This window comes from Schistocerca cancellata, chromosome 4 (assembly GCF_023864275.1).
Source record: "Schistocerca cancellata isolate TAMUIC-IGC-003103 chromosome 4, iqSchCanc2.1, whole genome shotgun sequence".
NCBI lineage: Eukaryota > Metazoa > Arthropoda > Insecta > Orthoptera > Acrididae > Schistocerca > Schistocerca cancellata.
The window spans coordinates 138518094-138542074 of record NC_064629.1 but is presented as its reverse complement, the minus strand read 5'-3'; the positions used below and the strand labels follow the sequence as shown (position 1 = coordinate 138542074).

The following is a 23981-nucleotide window of genomic DNA, read 5'->3' as shown; positions in this document are numbered from 1 at the left end:
AAAAGCCATATAACCAAAGCTATTCCACATATCAAAGTGACACTTGATTCAAGTTACTGCACATGAAGCCACATGAAGCACTATAACAACAACAACAAAATTTCATTCATATCAACACGATCTTGTGCCAAACCACGAAATTTTGTCCTTGCCATCATATTTGTGAAATAAAATTGTAACACACTTTTGACTGTGCTTGTGGCATTCGGAGACACTGGCATGGTATTGGTACATTTTGAACTTTTTGTATTGTATGAAGACTGATGTGGGAGCGTTTTGGAACTTTGTGTAATCTACAATGCCAAAAGATGTAGTCTGGGGCCAGTAAGAAGTGAACGAGGCATTCCTTAATCTGTATGTTGTAATATAACTGCACATTACCAGTTCAGTCCACAACAGACAATGTTGAACTCTCAGTGCAGATGGCAGATAATAACAGAGCTGAAACATCCTCGGTATGACAAGCTCATTTCCTGGGGACCATTGTTCTGCCTTGTTATTACATATCAATACTGCACACTTGGGTTTCAGTGAAGGATATGGCCACTTACTCTTATGTTTCTGCTTTGTCTGGTGGCTCTTTGCTGAATAACTTAGGTATCTCAGTGCTCTTCCCATTCTCACACGAGAGTGCGCTGCTTGTGCTATATGTGTACTTCATCTCTCTGCAGTTTTACTTGCTTGTTGCTGCTACACTGTTCAATGCATTGTCACAGGTTTGGTTCATTATGGCCATTCTGTTTGCCAATTGTAATTTTTTCCTGAAATTGTGTATGAAGTTCAACCACATTGATAGGATTTTGGCCTTGTTTACATATGCACTCTAACATTTCTAACTCGTTGGATTTGCTAGAGAATAGTAGTTGAAATATAAGAATTAAATTTTTAAGAGGAAAACTGTGTTCCATTTTCGTATTTTTTAACTTCCACAGTTCTGTAGTTTATTCTGTGATATGGAACATTGTGTTGTAAGTATAATTTACCTGAGTAAGTATATATTACTTGAAAGATACCTCTCTTATATAATACAAGTAGATGTAGTAAGTATAAAGTTGTGTGATTATAAATATTTTGTTTTCAGTATGGCTCTGTGCTGTTGCAAGTGTTATTGTCGTAAGTCTGTGTGGCCTGCTTGGTGTTGCTGTAATTCCCTTCATGGAACGTGCATTTTACCAGCAGATGCTTCAGTTTCTTGTTGCACTGGCCATTGGAACACTGTGTGGTGATGCCCTCTTGCATCTCTTGCCTCATGTAAGTCATCTGTAGATATTTAAGTGGTCACATGTGAGTAGTTGAACAGCAGAAAGAAGTTACAGTAATGACATTTACTGAAGGAAATAGAAAATAATGGTTTGATCAAAGTAGGTATCGATTTTCTGTATGGCTCCAGAACTGTAAAACTTTGAAGGGGTGATAATCAAAAATACATTGTTATCCTTTGACTTAAAAGCTTTTCCTTCAGCAGTGCCTCAGTGTTGCCACTTACGTCCCCAAGTCACTGAACTATTTGCTTCAACACAAGTGTGCCCCTGGTTCTAGCATATTTACTCAGAAATGTTGTCTGTTCAAGTAGTGAACCAGATATTTCTTTTTAATGTGTTGGTTTCAGAGCTCAACAGGAATGTTATCATCATGTTTGGGAGTCATAACATAAAATTGTATCACAGTTTTTGAAAATCGAGAAAAAAATAGTCATTATGTATATCTGCAGAGACTAATTATTACCACAGATATCAAACAAAGACATCCAGAACAGTGTCTCCTTTTCTGTACTACTCGGAATAGGTAGAATACAGGTTTGATCTCTCACACTGGCGATGATGCAGAGACCAGTGGAACAAACGGACGATTCCTGTGATCAGTAATGACAAATTTCACAGAGTGAACAGCTAACTAGAAGTAAAGTACAAATCATAATGAAAGTCATCCTGAGCACGCACAAACAGTCCAGGAAGTGATCTAAATAAAAACAAAAAAAAAAAATGTAAACACAGGCAAGGCCAATCACACTATTATCGGTGATGTGTTGAACGCTTCAGAAACTAGTGAGAACTGTTGGACAAGTGGGGCCGCAGTATTTACAGACACAGTCGCGTCAGTAGATGGGCCAAGTGATTTGCCTACAGTGGTGCGCTCCGTAGGAGCGAGCTACGACCACGGTATGAAGCCTGAGTTAAGATTCCTGCATCTGCATGGTATAACTGCATGAGCAGTGCTTGCCACCCATCACTCGCTTTGCGCATGTTGTGGAAACAAGTGCCTGTCAATTTCTTCACTCTGTATCACATGGTGCGTGCTGAGTGCTGGGCAACAGGTGAGTGGCCCTGCCACGCAACTAAGGAAACATAGACTCTATGTCACAATGTAGCAACACTAATGAGTCCATCAAATGTTGGAATGAATGTAAAATTGGAATTCCCTTTTACCTGTCGGTTTTCTATATTTTCTATGTGAAAATGTATGCTGTACACCTGAGATTCACCATCTATTCCACAATGACTGAGTGTGGTCATGTAAAACAAAAATTTAAGTTGTAATTGAATATTGAATGTTACTGAATGTCATTTAGATGTGGAACTGTAAAATCGAATAGTTGATGAAATAATGCTCACATTCAGTCTGCTGCTAAAATCACACTAACCCAGACTTTTTTTTGGACAGAACAAATGGAAAAAAAAGAATGTTGAAGAGTGTGACAACAGATTATAATCGTCAACTTTGTTTGTAATTAACAAAGACTTCAATCCAGCTACATTGTAGCTTCTCACAAGTAAATCAAGCAAATGAACTAATAGGACTTATTAAAATTTGTAATATTAGACTGTAGTGAATGGAAAGAGGAAGGAAGCAAGAGGTGTAGTGGTAAGCAGAGGTTGGCATTATCCAAATTTCTATCCAGATAATTATTTGAATAAGTAGATAAGTCAAACAGATTTACTCGCAATGAATAACCTAGAAGCCACTTTATTCTCCTTGTTTACGTCTTATACCGAATTCTTTGCCTAGTGTTTCTTCTATTGGCTGAGTGCAGTTTGAGTGCCTAGTGTTTCTTCCATTGGCTGAGTGCAGTTTCAGTTTGATAAATAACTTATTAATGGATTGTACATAAATGAGCCTCGATGGCTCAGTTCCAAACTACAAAGCTAAAATTTTGTTTGGTCTCACATTGGCCTATACTTTTTTCTGTTACTTATTGCTTCTTTCATTTCTAACAATGAGAAAATTGCCAAGTCAAGCTGCACTGTGTTTTAGGGTACATGTTGAACTTTAGGTCCCCTTTTAACTTGCTGTATAAGTCAGTTCAGAAGTGGGAGGAAGTTGAGAGTACACCACCCTGCCTAGTAAAGCACTGCAGTGTTGAAACCAGCTTTTGAGTTGAGCACAGCTTTACTTGTTATACAGTGTAACAAATGCAACACAAAAGTACTTCTCAGGTGAATGGTCTCAGCAGTTATGCTACCAATGTGGCCCAATTCAAGTTACTGTGCACTTGCCAATACTTCTCCCATCCTCCTGCTAACATGCAGATGTAATCTACGTAAGTAGCCAAAGTTGAGAATGCAGTCAACAAAAACTCCCAATCTGCAACACCTTGCTCCATTACTAACACTATTGGATATGGGGGTCTCAATTACGCAATTCACTCATGTTTGTAGTGCTACAAAATGAATGAACAAAGTAAGAACTCAATTGCTAACAACTTAACATCAACAGACTTTAAATCTAAAGAACTTGTAAAATGTTTGCGGAATGCTGCTGGATGTCCAGCACCATCTGAAGGTGTTTTTGGGTTAACTCTGTGTAAACTTTCCATTAGAATGTGGAGTAATTTTTCAATCCAACATGTACCTGTAAAGTTACACAAAGTGTAGAGATTCAAAACTTTCAGAAGTGACGCTGGGTTTGATTACATGAGAGTTCATAATGTTGCAGCTTACTGGGAGCTTTCTTAATTGAGACAGTGTCGAGAGACGGTAGGAAGATGTTTTTCACCTTTCTACGTCAGTTGCAGTTATGGCAGCAATGTCTTACCCACAATTTAAAAATAAATAATTCACCAGTGGTTCTGTCCATTACCAAGGGTGGCCTACAACAAACTACAGTCATATAGTAGCCATAGAAATGTTGAAGAAATCATGCTGTGAGTTTTGAATGAAGTTATTATACAAAAAGAAAATTTTGTTTTGATTGTGATTTGGAAAGTGAAGCTAACATGGAATCACAATGAATTATTTGCCAAAAACTGCACCAGAATTGATGATTTCTCAGTTGTTGTTTAACAAATGACAAAAATTGGAGTAATAAATGTCATTGGATTTCAGATTTATCTGTTATTAATAACTCTTTCTTTTTTTTATTCACAGTTGGCAAATAAATGTTTTTATTCATTTAAGTGAATAACGTTTTGAGTAATATTTGTTATTCGGGAATAATAATTTTTGTCTGTATTCATTATTCATCATTTGTCATTCAAATAAATTTTTCCCAACTCAATTGGTAAGCAAAGCACATTGTGCATGCATGCACTGCAAAATCGGTCTGTGCAAGTGAATGCAAATGTGTGACGTGCATGGCCATGAACAAGGGCTTAATTGACTGTGCCCTCTATGTGGCTGTGAAAAATCACTTGCTCTGCAGTCGTTTGCCGAGGCAACATCAGTGATCTTCAACAACTTCCACCAAAGAATTCAAAGTGTATTCACGCTTGCTCACTCTTGCACTGTAGCCACATGAATGCCTCATGTTTCAGGCACGCACTTGGAGTGCTCCTACCTGATTATCTCTAATCTTTCCTCCATATCAATAGTAAGGCTTGGTGGGGAATCTGATTCACTGTTTGACACTAAACTTTTTCCACCCCCTCCCTACTTTAACTGGCACATAGGGCCAGAACCCATCAAGGAATGGGAGAGAGAGGTACTGGAATCAATGCCAAGGTTCCCACACAATGCCCTTGACATGATGGGTGGTTTGTATGTGGGCACTGCCTGTGGTATTTCCAGTTGATCGACGCTTTCTAGAGCATCGCTGGGTCTTTCCTGCTGGGGAGTGGATGCTAGCCATGGTTCAAATGGGGATAACTGTTCGTCCTCTGTGGGCACCCCAGGCCAAGAATGCTCGTGGAGGGTGTTTGTGGTGTTGTGGGAGACTGAAGTGGCATAGAAGTTGGAAGTGATTCCAGCCCCATTGGCTCTCATCGGTGGTCAGTGCTGATCACTATTGGTGCCAAAAATGAGGATGGTAGTTGTAGTGGTGGCAAGCAGCCTGTTGTGCAGGATTGTCACAGCTTTGATTGCACGAGTCATGCCCAGTCAGCTGCTGAGGGGGATGAGGGGGAGCTGATTGCGATGCTTGACTATGCACTTGTAGCCAGCCACAATCCTGTGTGTGTGTGTGTGTGTGTGTGTGTGTGTGTGTGTGTGTGTGGGGGGGGGGGGGGGGGTTGACTGAGTCAGGTGCTGCAGATCGAAGAGGGTGTGGGCTCTGCACCAGTTCATAATTTTGACTGGCCTATGTACATTTACAAGGATAGGCCAGTACATTGAAAGGAAGCTTTTGAATGCTTCCCCAGAGTCGCCTGTCATCATTATCGTGTGCATCTGCAATTTGAAGGTCCTGAACCTCAGCTCAGCTTCCGAATAGAATGCTGGATGGATAGGGCCAGTGGTCGGGTGCTCAATAGTGTTGCATTTACAGAAATCCTGAAACATGGATGCTTGAGTTGAGGGCTGTTGTTGGGAACAAAGTTGTAAGGTGCCCCCTCCATTGCATATATGATGGAGACGGCACGGATGGTAACTATAGAGGTGGTATTAGCCAACCATGCCACATATGGAAAGTTAGCGAGGGCATCTACAACTGGCAACCACATTGGTTCTCAGCATGGTCCAGTGAAATCATTAGGTTCTCTTTGCCGGGGTTGGTCAGGGCATAGCTGAGGGTTGAAACACTATGCCAGAGCTGATTGATAGTGAAGAAGAGCCTGGCAGTTCCAGCCATTATGTTCTCTGATTGTGTCAACACTGGCTCAGTACACATAATGCCGTGCTATAGCCTTCATTCTGTGCATTCCCCAGTGTGCAATAAGGAGAAGCTTCAATGTGCTGGGACAGAATTTCCACCTGACATTGAGATTTGTCCGAGGTTAATAATAAGACACCACCAGTCAGTTGCATTAAGCTGGCTGAGTAACGAAAAATGTGTGTGCCATTGCGGATCAGTGTCCCTTGGCAGACACTGCAGCTAACCCTGCTGCACAGCAGACAACACCCTGCAAAGCAGCAGATCATGTCACGTTTCTGTTGCTACTTTGTATTTTGTAATTGGGAAGTCAAGGATGTGTTTGTTGCTAACTGGTGTCTATGGCAAAGCACAGCACTTCCCGCCTGTGAAACTTTGAATCTGGATCACACAAAGTGGGAAAGTGCTTCCGTGTTTAAATGTTGCGAATTGGTACTACTACAAAGCTTGTAGTTATAACTGTTAGGGAACAATGCCCATCATTTCAGCCTCTATGCCGTACCATCGAAAAGTTTTAAGTGGGGGACCAAATAACAAAATGAGGGGCTTCTGCTCTGTGAATAGGTAAACCTTTGTACCATAAAGAGATACATAAAACTTCTGGACATTATACATGATAGCCAATGCAACTTTCTCTATTTGTGAATAATTTTGCAGTGCCACATTTGAAGTTTTAGATAAAAAAAAATCAGTGGGCTATTCTGTGCAGATAGCATACTTATGGGACAGGGCTAAGCAATGCCACAGTCTGAGGCATCATTGGCTGTTGTTAAATATTTGCCTGGATTGAATGATTCTAAACAAGAGACCAAAAGGCATTTTTTAAGTTGCAAGAAAGCTCTCTGGCATGCCTCTGACCAAATGAATTTAACTCCTTTTTTACACACTTGATTGAGTGGATAGGAAATCTAACCTGTGTTGGGAATAAGTTTCATCTAATAGTTAAATTTATCTAGGAATGACAGTAGTTCTTTGAGATTCTTAGGAGATGGTAAGCTACTGTGTGTGTGTGTGTGTGTGTGTGTGTGTGTGTGTGTGTGTGTGTGTGTGTGTGTGTGTGTGTGTGAAACTGCATTTGTCAAGGCAACAATGCAGAGAGTGAGCCTGTATCTGCTCAGTCGTCATCTGTACATTTTGCAGGTGATGTTCCCATATGATCCATGTAATTAACAAGGCATCTAAATAATTTACAGTATTTGGGTACCTTGGATGAGTTGCTAAAGTTATCCGAAATATTGCAGGAGTGGGTGTGACCCCAAGAGTGCTGTGTTATAATGATACATGCCAAATGACACATTAATCACTAAAACCTGTTATGGATGATCATCTACAGGTAACTGAAAATGAGTGTTAGTGAGACGTATTTTAGGAAAACTATAGCCACAGCCAGTTTTGTCAACATTTCCTTTGGCCCAAGAATTTGATACAGATCTGCATTAGCTTGAGTGTGAATGGTAAACTTAAAATTGCCAAAAATTCTAAGTGATCCATTTGGCCACTTAACTGTTACTATCAGTGTTGCCCACTGGCTGTACAATACTGGGGATATTACTCCCAGACTTTGTAATCTGACTAGTTCCACTTAAACTTGATCCAATGGCAAAAGGCACTTGACATGCTCTACAAAACTCTAAGCAGTGTGGCTCTGTGGTAATGGGCTTGCTAGCTGTGTGGTACACCATGGTTCAAGTACAGGTGGAAATTTTTAAACAAAGGTGCATGTTCTGTGATCATTTATGTGAAGCAAAGAATACAAAAGAGAGAAAAAAAATTATTTTAATTGTACAGTATTGATTAAAAATCTTTTATAAGATCAGTCATTATGAATTTTTGTTTGGAATGAAAACTGGATTTTTGTATGCAGTATATAGCTAGAAGTAAGGAGGCATGCCTTTTTCATAAAAATGACAGTTAAATTTGTTAATTAGCGTATATTTGACGTATTTTGATGATTTTTTTGTTGATAATTTTAAATGACATAGGTATTTGAACTGAACCGTGGAAGGGTGGGGGTGGGGGGTTGTTGTTGTTGTTGTTGTTGTTGTTGTTGTGCTCTTCAGTCCTGAGACTGGTTTGATGCACCTCTCCATGCTACTCTACACAGTAAAGCTGCATGCCCTTGGGAAAAATTACGGCTGTAGTTTCCCCTTGCTTTCAGCCGTTCACAGTACCAGAACGGCAAGGCTGTTTTGGTTAGTGTTACAAGGCCATATCAGTCAATCATCCAGACTGTTGCCCCTGCAACTACTGAAAAGGCTGCTGCCCCTCTTCAGGAACCACCAGTTTGTCTGGCCTCTCAACAGATACCCCTCCGTTGTGGTTGCACCTACGGTACGGCTACCTGTATCGTTGAGGCACGCAAGCCTCCCCACCAACAGCAAGGTCCATGGTTCATGGATGAAAAATACTGACCGAAACGAGACACTATACATTTTTTTATGCAGCAGCCATCAGTTCTTTTATTTTTAAGAACTGATGTATTCACACCAACCAATTTGAGAAGTATATCAATTTCATACTTTGAAAACTTTTTTGTTCTTTTGTTTTTCATTTCACCAGATACAAATGAACAGATGAACAGACTAGTAGTGAGGTATAAACACAGTTCCACTTGTTCACATAAGTGAGAGCATGTGACAGTGATGAGTGCTGTGTAGAAAAGTGTGTATATATGTGGCCATGTGCAGATTCATATCTCTCTTAACATCTTTGCATCTCCAGGGCACCTTCCATTACAATAAAGAGAGTTAACTATGGTCAGTTGCACGGTTGGCTGACGATGGTTTGTGGACTGGCGAATAATGTTGGTGTACAGCAGAGACATTTTAAATGCAGCTTACTTTTAGCTGTGATCATGGGACCTTGGGTATCTATGTGTTTGATCAAGGTTGATGCACTCGGCCATAGGTGTTCACATTAATCAGAGAAATTGTGGCTCCCATGTCCAGCTGGAATCCTCGTGTTGCTCCATTAATTTCCAAATTCAACATGATCTTTTGTATCTCATCTGCTGCTGCTGCTATTGGCACTGGCAGGGTAGCATGCAGTGCACTAGTGGTTGTTGTTATTGCCTGCCGGCCAAGGCAGACACTTGCTAGATGTCCTGGTTTGTGGCATGCAAAGCAGATAACGTCACAGAACAGCTAGTGATGTCATTAATGCATTTGGGAGGGGGGCAATCTGAAAGTGATTTAATTGCACTGACTTTTCTGGTACTCTAGAAACTTTTATATGAGCTTCCACTCACTTTGGTACATGCTGATGGCGAATAAAGCACTTGCATTTGTGTGTGTCTGTCAAAGATGAGGGCAGTGGACTCTTAATTATTGCTCTAATTACTGAATCCTGCTTCATCAGACTACCAGGCAATAAGGTGCTCTGTAAATTAGATGGTAACGTTGATTGATTGTTGTCAGTTGATTGTAGAATACAACAGGTACTACTGCTACTGCTGCTGCTAAGAAAGTCGACAAGTATCGTGATACATAGCTTGTGCTGATGCTGCTACTTCGTTAGCATTGGCAATTCTTAGCACATGACTAGGGGTTGGGTAAGATGACTAAAACCTTCCCACGAACTTCATCAGGAGTTAGACATCTAATAATATTATAGATTAATGATTTCACATACAATATCCTGTTTATATGAAAAATAACACTTGCATTTTAAGCCTTGTAAGTCAGCAATCCTTGCTGCATATGTTTGCTTACATTGCTTAACACATTGATTTAATTTGAGTCTAGTTGCACCTATTTGACTTTGGTGACCATGGTAGTCAATCAGTGAGCCACAAACATCAGAGAAGTTCGAACCACTGGGATCCGGAATTGGGCTTACTTTTTGCATCTCTTCGTACAATTTATTACTAGAAGACGACAAGAGTGCACTCTGATGTCCAGGGTCAGTTATGTGACTTGCCTTGCAGTGAAGAACAAATGACAAATAATCCTCCCAACTTCCCCCAACTCTCATTTCCTTATCAAAGCAAGTGAACTAGTGAGGGAAGTGTGATGATGCTGCTGCATCTGCAGACCTGTTGGTTTTGAAGTTGTTTTAAGAGCAATTCCTGCTGTTGCTGTTAGAATTCCCACAGCTTTTCTTGCTGTTGATGCTGCAGTTGTTGTTGCTGTTGCAGCTGCAACTGCTGCTGCTGCTGCTGCTGCTGCCGCCTCAACTGTAGAAACAAGGGGTCCATTCGTTACAGTGAATAGCTATACGCCAAGAAAATCTTTGTAGCCACTTTTCTGTTCTGCTTGGCATAGGTAGAACACAGTTTATGATAACCCATACTAATGGTGAAATAGATATTGGTGGAACAAATAGGTTGTTCCTGTGGTCAGTGGTGGCAGAGTTCATGGAGCCAACATGTAGCTAGAAGCAAAGTTCAAAGCCTAGCGAAAGTCATTGTAAGTGTGCACAAACTGTACAGGAAGTGATCTAAATCAAGAAACCTAAACACAGGCAAGGTCAGTTACTCTACTATCAGTAGCTTATGTTGAAGGCTTCAGAGAATAGAAAGAACTGCAGGGTTACGTATTTACAGACACTTGACACGTCAGTGGATGGGGTCACATAACATGGCCATGATAGCAGTGCCCCCTGTGGGAGCAAGTTGCAGCAGTGGTATGAAACCCAAGTATCTCTGACCTTTTTTCATACTGATACATGGCCTGCATGGGGAATTGAATCACTGTCAAATAATACATCTCCAAAGTTCAGAATATTTTGTAACGTCAAATTGGAGTATGTAAAAGCACCTTCCAAAGTTTCCACACTGTTTCATAAAAACAGGTCTTTAACATATGCCACTTATTAGTCTAACCAGAAACTCTACAGAATAACACAGAACAGATTCAGGCCCAACTAAATTCATGAAATGTATACTAATTGGATAGGCAAGCCTATCAACTCTTTTCCACCCAAAAAATGATACTGAGTCCCAAGTTAGAGTCTCAGTCCTGCACACAGTTTTAATCTGCCATGAAGTTCCATATCAGCGCACACTCCGCTGCAGAGTGAAAATCTCATTCTGGAAACATCCCCCAGGCTGTGGCTAAGCCATGTCTCCGCAATATCCTTTCTTCCAGGAGTGCTAGTTCTGCATGGTTTTCAGGAGACCTTTTTTGAAATTTGGAGGGTAGGAGACAAGGTACTAGCAGAATTGGAGCTGTGAGGACGGGTAATGAGTCGTGCTTGGGTGGCTCATTGTTAGAGCACTTGCCCACAAAAGGCCAAGGTCCCAAGTTTGAGTCACGTTCCGGCACACAGTTGTAATCTGCCAGGAAGTTTCATAGTAGCACACACTCCGCTGCAGAGTGAAAATTTCATTCTGGATTATCATGTGTGTTGTTACAGAGGAGTATATTCACTACATGCGTCTGGAATGTAGAACAACTTTTAGCACAGGCTTTTCTAATGCAGGTGAGCACACCATTTGCCTTGAAACTTATATTTTTTATGTGAAGGGTCCATGTTAGTCTCACATCCAGTGTTAGCCCAGTTTCTTCACTTCCTCCTCCACTAATAGAATTTTATTGAAGAGCTTAAGATTCCAGTACATGCCCTGGATATGCTCCCTTGTGAACGGTACAAGGACAGTTTTCCTGGGACTAACCTTTAGATCATGTTTTGTACACCAGTTTTTTGCAATGTCAGAGTGCAGTTTGCAATTTTTGTAATAGTGCTTGCAAATTTACTTAGCATTTCTGTGACTAAATGTCTAGGTATCATTGGCAAAAGTAACCTCCAGCATTTAAATCTTTGAATTCAAGGTCTACTAGCTTCCACAGTAGTGGGTACAAGCCCGCACCTCCTGGACACTACTGAGTGGTGGTGATACAATTTTCTCATCCATCAGGGCAATTTCTACTTTTCATCTTTAGCAGTGTGTTGTTAACCTACCTACATATAGTGGTGTTAATGTCACACTCTTGTGCAGGTCTAACCATTGATTCGAAGGTCATTTTGCTAAAAGCCCCTTCAGTATCCAGGAAGATGCAGAGAGCAATTTCTTGAAAGTATAGGTTTATGCCCCCTCTACCTTCCCAACAAGTTTGTGAAGTGATGTTTTGCATAATTTGCCTGTTTGATATGTATGTTGTTTGCATATAGAGGAACCTCAGTTAACCACATTTTGCTGTCGTACATGTAAATCAGTTTTTCTAATGTTTTTATTAGAAAGGGGGCCAAACTGATCGGTATCAAGTCCTTAGCATTTGTATGATCACTTCCCACAGGCTTCAGAACGAAAGCAACTTCCACTTTCCTCCAAGCGTAAGAATGATTCCTCCAGCTAGACTGACTCTAAATCGTCTGCATAGAAATCTTGATTATTCCCTTTCCCGCCTGTTGCAATAGATCCAGAAAGATTCCATCTGGCCCTAGTCACATGAACAGTTGAAACCTTCCCACTACCCACTTGATTTTCCTGAAGTCACCACTTTCTGTGATGGATTCCCAGTTCTTCCATTGGTTACCTGTAAACTAGTGCATCTCAGGTACTGAACCTTGGTTACCTCCCAGAGTGCGTTGAGGTGAGTCAGAGTTGAGTAGCACATCCAGTGCCTTGTGCACTGCCTTTGTATAACCACTATTTTCCTTAATGCGCTTCCTGTGTTTGTTAGTATGCTAGTTGTGCCCTTCACCTCCTTACAGAATACATTCGAGGATGATAGTTCCACTTGCGTAATGGCAAGGCTGTATTTGGCAAGGACCTCCCAGTATTTTCTCCATTGTCCTTTGCTTGTTGCGAAGTTGAACAAGTTTTCTTACCTGCTTCATTTGCAATTCCAGGTTAGTGTTCCACCAAGGTACATTTCTGTTTAGTTTGTGCACTTCTTGGCAATTGTACTGTTTTCTAAGTATAATGTCATAGTGGCAGATGTATCTTCATCTGCCATTTCTTGTAAATCTTCCTATCGAAGTTTTAACATCAGATGAGCGTGGGGTTACTATAGACTATTGTATTGCATTGAACTGGGGACATAGAAACGATGGACAGGCTTCGTCCCACCATGGCCCTCAGTGGTTTACAACCCCACAACAGGCCACAGTAGTCCTCCCACCCCACTGCCGCCCCACACTGAACCCAGGGTTATTGTGCGGTTCCCAGTGGACTTCCCTCCCAGGAACATTTCATACCAGATGAGTGTAACCCCAAATGTTTTGCATGGTAAAGTGATGATGGTGTACGCATATGTGGAAACAGTGTTTGCACAGCAATCTCCGACACAGTGTAACTGAGGCGGAATAAGGGGAACCAGCCCGCATTCGCCAAGGTAGATGGAAAACTGCCTTGAAAACCATCCACAGGCAGGCTGGTACACCAGACCTCAACACCAATCCACCAGGCGGATTCGTGCCGGGGACTGGCACATCTTCCTGCTCGGGAAACAGCATGTTAGACCGCGTGGCTAGCTGGGCGGGTACTATGGATTATTCTCATACATTAAGCAGTGTCCATCTGTTAATAGAATTATATGCTTCTTTAAATCAACAGATATGATTACTGTTTAAGTTTTCCAAATTTGAAAGATGCTTCTAAAGTTTAGGATTTGTTCTGTTGCATGGTATTCTCCACATAAGAGGTCTGTTTGTTTTTCTGATCTATTAAGTAGGGCTTTAGAAAGGATTTTATAGCTAACTGAAAGTAAACAAATTCCTCTGTAATTGTGTGTGTATATGATTGAACTAATGCACATTTCAATGCTTCAGGGATTTTCTCACTACATCTGCTGTCTTGTGAAGTTTCTTGAAGAATATGAGCCAGTTTGCTGCCACCTATTTCTGACATTTCATCAATTATTCTGTATTCCCCCTGTGCCTCATTGTTCTTCAAGTTGTATATTATTTGTTTGATTTCTTTCATTGTGGATGGTGAGGGACATAATAGGATTGTCCAAAGTGCTAAATTCTTAAAACTTGAGATGATGAATGAGAAACAAGCCTACAACTTCTTATGGGCTGTTTGATTCATCTTAATGGATGTGTTGTGGGAACAAAAAGATCATCCATGCCTTTGGCAAAAGTAAGTGGACTGCCACATGTTTATGGACAACTAGAATCTGTGTGTTAACATCTGAATTAAGAAGCATTGTACTGTTAGTAATGGTGATAAAACTGAGAAGCAGAAGAAAAATAAAGGCAAGATAGATAAAGGTAATGTCACTTACTGACAAAATCTAACAGATACAACAGTATGAAGTAGGATAGATCGTTACTTACCATATAGAGGTGGTGATGAGTGAGATACAGGCACATTGAAAGAAACCAGCTTGATGATAACAGCTCTTCATATAAGTCATTTGATGTAGACCACACACACACACACACGGTTGGTGTTGTTTCTAGGCCTTAGCACCAAATAGCTGATAATATCAGCCAGTCTTCTTTTAATTTGCATGTCTGCCACTTGATGCCTCCATTATGTGGTGAGCAGTAATCTATTCTTTCATACTGTATTCCATCCCAGATTTTCCATTGATACATCTAGTGAAAATATACATCCAGTCAGAAATTATGCACTGTATTCCACATAATGAGGTTTGTGGAAGAAGGAAGATGTGAATACAAGTTCAAACTTTGATTTTTAAGCTGTTCAAACCAATAATTGTGTGATAGTAATATTTTTTTGTTCTGCTTCTTAATAATTTTCTCATGGAGAGAAGTTAACAGTGATGCAAGAAATAAGGAAAAGCTTAGTAATTCATTCCATCCAGGACATGCTGTATTCCTCTATTCCAATTTTTTCCTTTAGCCACGATAAACACTGTCACAATAATTCCGTTCACACTAACAAATGCTGAGGACTGCTATATGCCTGTGAAACATTCATAGCGTGCTCATGACTTCATTTTTTTAGTCTTCTTCTTCTTCTTCTTCTTCTTCTTCTTCTTCAAGTGTCATGGCTCATTCAGTTGCAGTCAGAATATTGATAAATCGTTTTTGTCTATTCAACAGTTTCTATAGTCAAAAATGCTTTCTTGAAATCATTATATGATGTTGCCTTACGCTGCAGTGACAGCCTCTTCGTATGACTGAATGAAAGTAAGACTTTGAATGTGTCATAACATAACAGGGGTGTAAATTCAACATTATAAGTTACTGAATTATTGTTATGAGCAATTTGCTGACCAATGAAATCTGTAACATGTTCTGGGCATTGACGTGTAGAGAGAGGCCAGTCCAGAACAGTAACTGCCTATATAGCTTATAAGTTAATTCTTGGATGTTTTGCCGGCCACTGTGGTCTCGCGGTTCTACGGTCGCAGGTTCGAATCCTGCCTCGGGCATGGATGTGTGTGATGTCCTTAGGTTAGTTAGGTTTAAGTAGTTCTAAGTTCTAGGGGACTGATGTCCACAGCTGTTAAGTCCCATAGTGCTCAGAACCATTTTCTTGGATGTTTTTGCACATGTGGATGATTGGTTCCTGGGATTACCTGTGACAGTTGTTTGTTGTACCAGTCTGTGTGAATGAAAAATGTATTCTGAGAGATGGTGTTCATCTATATAGTGTGCTGAAGATGCCCAACTATCACTCAAGTTCATATTGATGGGGCATACTGTGTCTAGTGTATTCCACATATCCATCAGAATATTAGCATTGTGCCTCTTAAGGACTACACTTTAACAATGAACAAATTAAGATCAAGAAAGCTGTCCATTCACTAATTTCAGATTCTGTAACTTAATTGTTCTACCATATAACATAAGTGACACAAAGAAATTACTTGTGCAACATTTACTGCTGACAGGAAACAGTACATTATTTTTAAGCACCAGTCCACAGCCCTTTATATACATACATAACTATTCAGATGTGCTGTTCAACTTGCTACTCATATGCTGTGCACAGTAATTCTAATCACTTAAAATGTCTCATCTTGCTTTTAACATACTGTAAGTTTAGTGTCATTAGCATGCTTTCTTCATGGTGCTGCTGTTTACATGTGCAATCAAACATATTTATGAAAAAAACAAATGTATTGTTCTAGTGTGCTGTGATTTTACTTTTTGTGGACACATTTCTTCTTCTGTTGCTGATTTAGGTGTATGTATACAAGAATTACAAATATAACTTGTTTTTATTCCAGGCTATTGCTGGAGAACATGATGATGATGAAAGTGAGCATCATTCTGAACATGACCATCATTCTGAAGATATGGTCTTAAAGGGTCTGGTTGCAGTTTTGGGAATTATCTTATTTTTTTTCACTGAAAAGTTCCTTACTGTAGTTGCAGAATATCACAAACGACGACAGAAAAAGAGGGAGGTAAATCGCATGCTAAAGCAGTTTAAGTCAATGATTTTATACTTAATTTTATAGTAAAAACTCAATTGTTGTGCCATTTTCATGGTGTCATTTATGAATCATAAGCACACGCGAATATCAACACAGTTTCATTTCAGTTTCTTAGTTGTTATGAGTAAAAAGAGCAAAGCAACGGGATTCATGTTTGTGTCTTTTTGTCCAGAAGCAGATAAAAGCACAACATTAACAGCTCTCATATCTGGAACAGTTTCCTGTCTTGGAATCAGACTGAAAGGGGATGGAGGGGCCGTTATTATTGCGAACAAATGTCAACAATGTGAACATTGCCCAGTGTTCATTGGTAAAGAATAAAGTTTGACATATTGGGGGTTGTCAGCTCTGTGAAGGTGGTGAAGATCATTGTAAACATCATCAGTTCAACCTGTGCTTCTTTCAGCATGTCCATTGACAATTCCTTCCCTCATTGTTGTTGAATTGAGGCAGTGCTTGTATCTTGGAATGCTCCATAGTAACCAACTGAGCTATGAAACACTCTTAATTGTAGCTATGGAGCTTTGATGCAAGAACATAATAAAGGGTGGGGTAAATAAAAGTGGCCTCGAGATAGTGTTCCAGGGTACAAAAAAACACAGCAGAGAAAAGGAAATATGGTACTAACCTGACTATAGCAGATTTTAAAAGTGACTACCATTCAATCTCTTGACACTTTTGGACCCTGGTCAACAAATTGCTGAAGGCAGATCGAAGCTGGACTGCTGGAATTGGGGGCTCAGACTTGAGGGCTTCCCACAGAAAGTAATAGCACATTGACAGACCAGATGACCAACTAGGGCCAAGACCAGGCCGACCTCTGCTAATAACTCTTGTCGGGTGTGAATATTGTGTAAATGTGCTCCAAGGTTCAGCCAGCTGTATGGGCAGTTGCTCCATCCTGTTGGAAGCAACTATATGTCTTTTCCTCCTCCATTAATGCTGCCACACATGGTTTCAAAATGTTGGCAGTGTAACTTGGCAAAGTCCGGGCCACTTTTGTTTGCACCACCCTCTATGTTGAGATCCTATTCAGGTACAGAAAGAATACAATCTGAATGGTTTCCTAAGGTTGGAAACTTGATGGGGATCTCTGGTAATCTAAAAAAAGTCATTTTAATTTAACATTTATTCACCCATTTTATCTGATCACTTATCAACATAAGGTATGTCTGCATACACTGAACTCATTGCTGAACTGCTGAAAATTGGTGATAGATTACACCATAATTGTCATGTTACATTTGGGAAAGGTAGTCAGGCAGTGTGAAATAGGCACTCACCAACAGAATTAAATACCACATTACGTAGTTAACAAATGTACACAGTGTATTCAGGTTGTTTGCCTGGCTTGTAAGCTGGTCACTGCATGTATACACCCTTCTAAAATTGTGTAACTATTGGCCCAGTTTACACTCCAGGTTTAATGCTATTTAGGTGAACATTCACTCATTTTTTTCAATGTTAAACATGGTTGTAAATGTCAGTTCGTAGTCCAGATGTCTTCCATGCAGTATGACATTAGATTTATGTTGAAGGTAGCAAAATCCTGGAATAGTGTTAAGGGCCTATAACTCATTAAGGTGGAGAGAGAATAGAAGACCTCACAGACACCTATGTTTTCATAAAAATATATACACAATGAGCTTCTTGAATCAATCCAGTAGCTCTCTTCCCCATTCTTTTTGCAGTGCCATGTCAATGCATGCATTATGCATTATGACCTGAGGTATGTGCCTAAGAACACGGAGAAAATGGCAAGTTTTGGCAAAAAGATTCTCTCTCATTAATCTTACAGTCTATTTTCTGGCATTTGTAGATACTCGTGAGTGAGTGATTTTTATCTTCTTTATTTTGTGACCTTCAGCATATATTATGTCACAGTAGGACATTATGCAGAGAACTGGAAAACAGTGCACTGCTTGATATTTTACTACATTATTTTTACTTCGTACTAGATACATACTCTTATTGCATACATATTTTACTTCGTTTCGTACCCCATGATGTTTCCCCAGTGCCAGAAACAGGAACACTAAAACTGGAGTTCAGCAAGGGAACTAAATGAGATATAGTCCATTAACTATATTTAAACATCGTAATAGCATTTAGGATTTGGTGGAAACATTACGACAGTTGATGGTTTTTTCTGTGTTGCGGACCAGAGTCATAATATACTTTTTAAATGAATTCATTGTGACCATTTGACAGTAAGTTTTTATTATTTATTTTGCTATTACAATTCCAGCTGTAGAGACTTTTTCAAGTGCAAGGCTGAAAAGACAGTAAATATCACATGTCTGAATTATATGTAATTGTCAAAATGTTACCAAATGTGTGAATATGTGTACTAGTTCTCTCATCATAAGAGCCAAGTGCCAATTAAAAAGAACACACATTTAACATACTTTGCTGGGATACTGCTTGCTGACACAGTGTTATGGAAAGCACAAATCCTATTTAAATATGAACTAACAATTAGTTTTTGTTTGGACATGGTTCTTGCTTACCATACCTGCATTATCACAGCACAGTACATTAAAGGTGTGTCTGCCATACCTAATGTTAGCTGCAATCTCTCTTTTTAATTCACATTCGGAGCTTATGATGAGACAACTGATTGAAGGCATGTAGTTCATACATATCTGATACTTGATTTTTTTTTGTTTTTTTTTATGTTTTTTTTTTTCATCTTTGTACTTGATAGCAGCTCAAAAGCCAAAATCTGGATAGTGTAATAAACAAACAATAAAAACTTGTAGTCAAATGGTGGCAATGATTTCATTTAAAAAATCACTACAGCAATCTACTGTGCCACAGTAGAATACATCTTCAAATAAACAGAGATGGCCTGCCTCTTGAAAGAATAATCAGTGTCCATCTGCAGTCAAAGGAGGAAAGCACTGTCACAGCATTCCCGAAGTAATCCATTTCAGTGAACCACACAGTCTTCATTGGAATAATTACATGTACAGTAAGCTATTTTTTAAAAAGGATAGGAGAGTGTAAAATTCTAGATTGTTTAATTTTCCCTATCTTCTATACAAGTAAGCAAATCAAGGATTTCTAGGGAAAAATTAGATGTATACAGGGTGTTCAAGAAGGAAAAGTCAGTATTCTGGTACATGGAAAGGGGGAAGAGGGACCACATGGACACATGCTGTATTTCAAATGACATCCAGAGTAAATGCTTTTAAATTTTTATTGTAATTATAAGATGATTTTAATTTGTGATTTATTTTTGCACTAGTTTTTTATTGTATACATCTCCAAGTTTGAATTTACCACAGTTTATAATAGGTTTTCAGCAATTACTTCGGGAATGCTGTGACAGTGCTTTCCTCCTTTGACTGCAGATGGACACTGATTATTCTTTCAAGAGGCAGGCCATCTCTGTTTATTTGAAGATGTATTCTACTGTGGCACAGTAGATTGCTGTAGTGATTTTTTAAATGAAATCATTGCCACCATTTGACTACAAGTTTTTATTGTTTGTTTATTACACTATCCAGATTTTGGCTTTTGAGCTGCTATCAAGTACAAAGATGAAAAAAAAAAACATAAAAAAAAACAAAAAAAAATCAAGTATCAGATATGTATGAACTACATGCCTTCAATCAGTTGTCTCATCATAAGCTCCGAATGTGAATTAAAAAGAGAGATTGCAGCTAACATTAGGTATGGCAGACACACCTTTAATGTACTGTGCTGTGATAATGCAGGTATGGTAAGCAAGAACCATGTCCAAACAAAAACTAATTGTTAGTTCATATTTAAATAGGATTTGTGCTTTCCATAACACTGTGTCAGCAAGCAGTATCCCAGCAATTCTGGCTTTAAACAGTTCACAACTAATCTTCCAGATGTCCACCATCAACTTAAATGCATTTTTATACTCCGCAGTTCAATTTAGTGCACATCTACATTTCTTTGTGTGGCTGACATTGCGTGTTATAGGTCCAAGAAGTTTACCCTGGGTATTCACCTTTTCTGTTTGTGTTCCTGTCTTCAGCCAATCCCGTTAACAGAAATCTGTGTTATGCCTGGAGATCTGAATAGCCAGATTATGCTGTAAGAATGTTGCATTCTATGAGGCTAATGGTATGTCCTCTAACAGTTTATCTCAAATAATTAACAAATTATGATGCAAAGGTATATGGAGCCCTGAAGACACTGGAGCAGGTACAGAGGCATCACAGCAAAACGTTTCTCATCTGTTCATACTCTTTGTCCTACAAGCAGTACAAAAAGTGTATCCTGTAGAAAAATTATTCAGACTATCCACGGTACCTCACAGTGGATGAAAAACCAAGAAAAGGACTTGGTCTTTTGCTGGGTACGCGAAAAGGTCAGGATATGGGGTATGACACAGCTGACAAAGCAGCCAAAGAGATGATATTGTAATTTAATGTGCTGTTCCTCAGCATGCTGTCATCTCATTGTTTGACTGAAGAGTCATGTGTCAGCCAACCACAACAGTGCAAGAAATTTATGCACACCATGTTCAGAATAGGACACTGTCCATTGATGTACAGTTTTCTCCTTTATTGGAAAGGTGCACCAATATGTATGTACTTTTGGTACAGTATGTTTTAACTACATGCGTTTTATATGCTGTCATAGGGGCAACTCTGTTTGGCTGGAAACCTGTGTTCCACCCTCACTGACACCAGTGTAACACATTTTACAATTCTGTGAAATGAAATGTCAGGCCTCATCCCTGAAGTGTTGAGAAGAGAGGTTAATGCACTCTGAGTGGATAGCTCAACCAGGCAGTTTAGCATACTTATTCATTGATTTTACATGTCATGTGTACTGTATTGTTATATTCATCAAAATAACTCTTATGCTCAACATCCAGCAAGTTAGCAGGAAGCAAACACCCCCCCCCCTCCCCGCCCCCACCGCAATTACAAAATAATGGTGACTGTACAAGGTAGCTGACGTGCGCGCTGGCCATGGATGTGATCAAGGGCATTATGTTTAAAACAAGTAATATGTGGAACACAACATGAAACTGGCAATAAACATTTATTAAAAGCATTTATGGAGAATGAAATATTCAACTTTCAGTGTTGACTGATGTGTGTCACTGTAGCTGATGTCCTAACACCAGTCTAACCTAATACAGAGAAAGTGAACTAGCTAATCCATAGAAGTTAAAGTTTTGACTACTGTATGTAACTGTTTATAAGTCTGGCTCTGTCTATGACTATCAGTTGACACTTGGCATTTACTGTCCAATGGATCACTTGTTTATAGCAGCTTGCTATGAAGGCTGCATTTGAAGATAGTGTCAGTTGGAATGGGAAACTGGAACTATAGCATGCAAACTGTACAGATACCAGAAAAACTGATGAACCACAACTGGCACTGTCAGAGTGCATCCACACATCTTCATTTACCCACAAGGAGCAGAATATTTTAGCATCTGTGATCGCAGTGGCGAAAGTAGAAAGTAGTTTTCGGCATTGACACTCCCTGTTGTGGCTGACAGAGCTAGCTATGCCTGGATATGACTCTGAAGGTTTCAAGATGGAAGCATAAAATGGTTCCAGATTATGATTACCGTCAAGGCGACAATAGATTGGAACTCATTGTGGTGCCACTGGTGCTGTGCATGGATGCTGGCACTTTCTATAGGTATTGTATCTACCAATACAACTGCAGACTGCTGTTGTTAATTTCTCCAAAATACAGAATCTGTGAATGCATCACCGGATACATGACATATTAAAGAAACTGACTTGGGAATTTATTTTCATGGCACCATGTGGGTTGTCCTATGAATCGTGTTGATTATTACTCATGTTATGGATACTAATGTGGGTGTATATGACATGTGAATTCATCAGGAAATGGCATTAAAGGAACTACATCAGAATTAATATTTAATCTGTGGTAGTAATGAAATCCTGTTTCTGCTGTGAATATGTTGATATGCTGTAGGTGAAATGGCTACAAGCTTCTGTATGTAATTTTTGCGTATCAGTGAACATAATCATGCAATGTAGCACATGCTAGATGTAAAATTATACTGAGCAACATTAATAATGTGTTGTCTTCCTTGTACAGCTTGTGTGTTAAAATCACTGGAATAAACATTGCATTCTGGAATTTGGTGTGCTGGAAAGCAAATCCAATAGCCATTGTGATTACATAATCTATAAAAGAACTGTATCTTCATATTCTGCAAACTTACCAACTCAATGATGTTGGAGGAGCAGTATGCTATGGATGTGTTCTCTGGTTCTACCAGAAAATGTAATACATTAAGTGTGACATCAGGCAATTAGTTGTTCCTTAGTAGCATGCTTGATTATTTTTGATGTATGTGGTAAGGTAATATTGTTTATTTTGTTGCTGTTTGCAAGACTCATTACTGCTGAGTTGCACTTTGTCTCGCCTTTAAATAGTTATGTCATGCTTTTTCATAGCTTCACTCTGATTTGTTTTGTTCATGAGCAACATTGTCACGATCTTTTAGTATGGATTATCTCTTGAAAAAGACCATACACACAAAAAGTTGCAGTTTGCAACACAAATCGCATTTCTTATCTCGCACTGTGACTAACTAACTTCTATCGTATCACAGTACATCATGCCACAGTTTATAACAATAACACTTTTTAGTCCTAATATCACTGTACCAGTGATGGACACAGAACTGATAGTGACTCCTTCAGCTCACATGCCTCATGATATGTGGAGATAAACTGAATGTCATTTCCTTACTCTGGTTGTACTCTAGAATAGTACTCAACGATATACCAGACACTATATATTTGGCCCTAGAGAAAGCTTGAGGGATGTTCTTCATTTTTCAGTGGGTGGGGGTGGGGATGGGAGGGGGGGGGGGGAGAGAGAGAGAGAGAGAGAGAGAGAGAGAGAGAGAGAGAGAGAGACAAAACACTTCCAGCATTTATATTTTTTCACTAGAATGAATTAGTAATGTTGTAATTACATTTAATCCTTGAAGTGCAGCCTCAGTCAACATTCACCATGTGAAAACATATGCAAACATCTCATATATTTGAGGAGACTTCAGAAAGTACTATACATTGTTATATCAGATGAACTAACTTTTCTTGAATGCTGCACTGCACTTCAAAAGTGACACGAGTACAGCACACTGTTTTTCTACATAGTCAGCAAGTCTTTGTTACCAACAATTGGAACGTTCTGCCAATTGTTCAATCACTCAAATAGAAATCTGCTCCTTGGTCTCAGTCATTTGAGAACCACTGTGTGAATGTCTTCATCTTTGGAATACCAGTTTCCCACAGTCATTCTGTCAGTTTGTCAAGATAATGAAAATCACGTGATGCAAGATCTGGAATTCCTGATCCATGTCACCTATTCCTGTTTGATCTTTGTTAACTTGTTGGCACTGTTTCACTGTGCACTTGGTCCATATATCGCCAGAACTTCATTTTGAATCTGCGTGCAATTAAAACATTATGCCCACAAGACTCATACTGTCCAGTGTACTTCAACTGTGGAGTAAGTTCCCAGGTGCCATGACATTTCATTTGCTCAGTGTAATGCACATGTTACTCATACTACAGTAGAACCGTGCCTGCAAGAAACGAAGAACACGTGTGATCTGACAATGCACCAGTCTTGTTGTGCATAATTGTCTTAGCATTGTATGGCATT

The 23981-nt window shown here is 39.4% G+C and overlaps 1 protein-coding gene across 2 annotated transcripts in view; it reads left to right on the top strand.

Annotated features, from left to right (window-relative positions):
• Positions 1 to 23981, top strand: part of LOC126183308 (zinc transporter foi) — a 161040-nt gene that overhangs the window by 64692 nt on the left and 72367 nt on the right. For both annotated transcript variants that reach the window (XM_049925153.1, XM_049925152.1), the window contains exons 6-7: positions 1082 to 1251; positions 16113 to 16292. In XM_049925153.1, coding sequence (XP_049781110.1) covers positions 1082 to 1251; positions 16113 to 16292 — 350 coding nt within the window. The remainder of the gene's footprint in view (positions 1 to 1081; positions 1252 to 16112; positions 16293 to 23981) is intronic.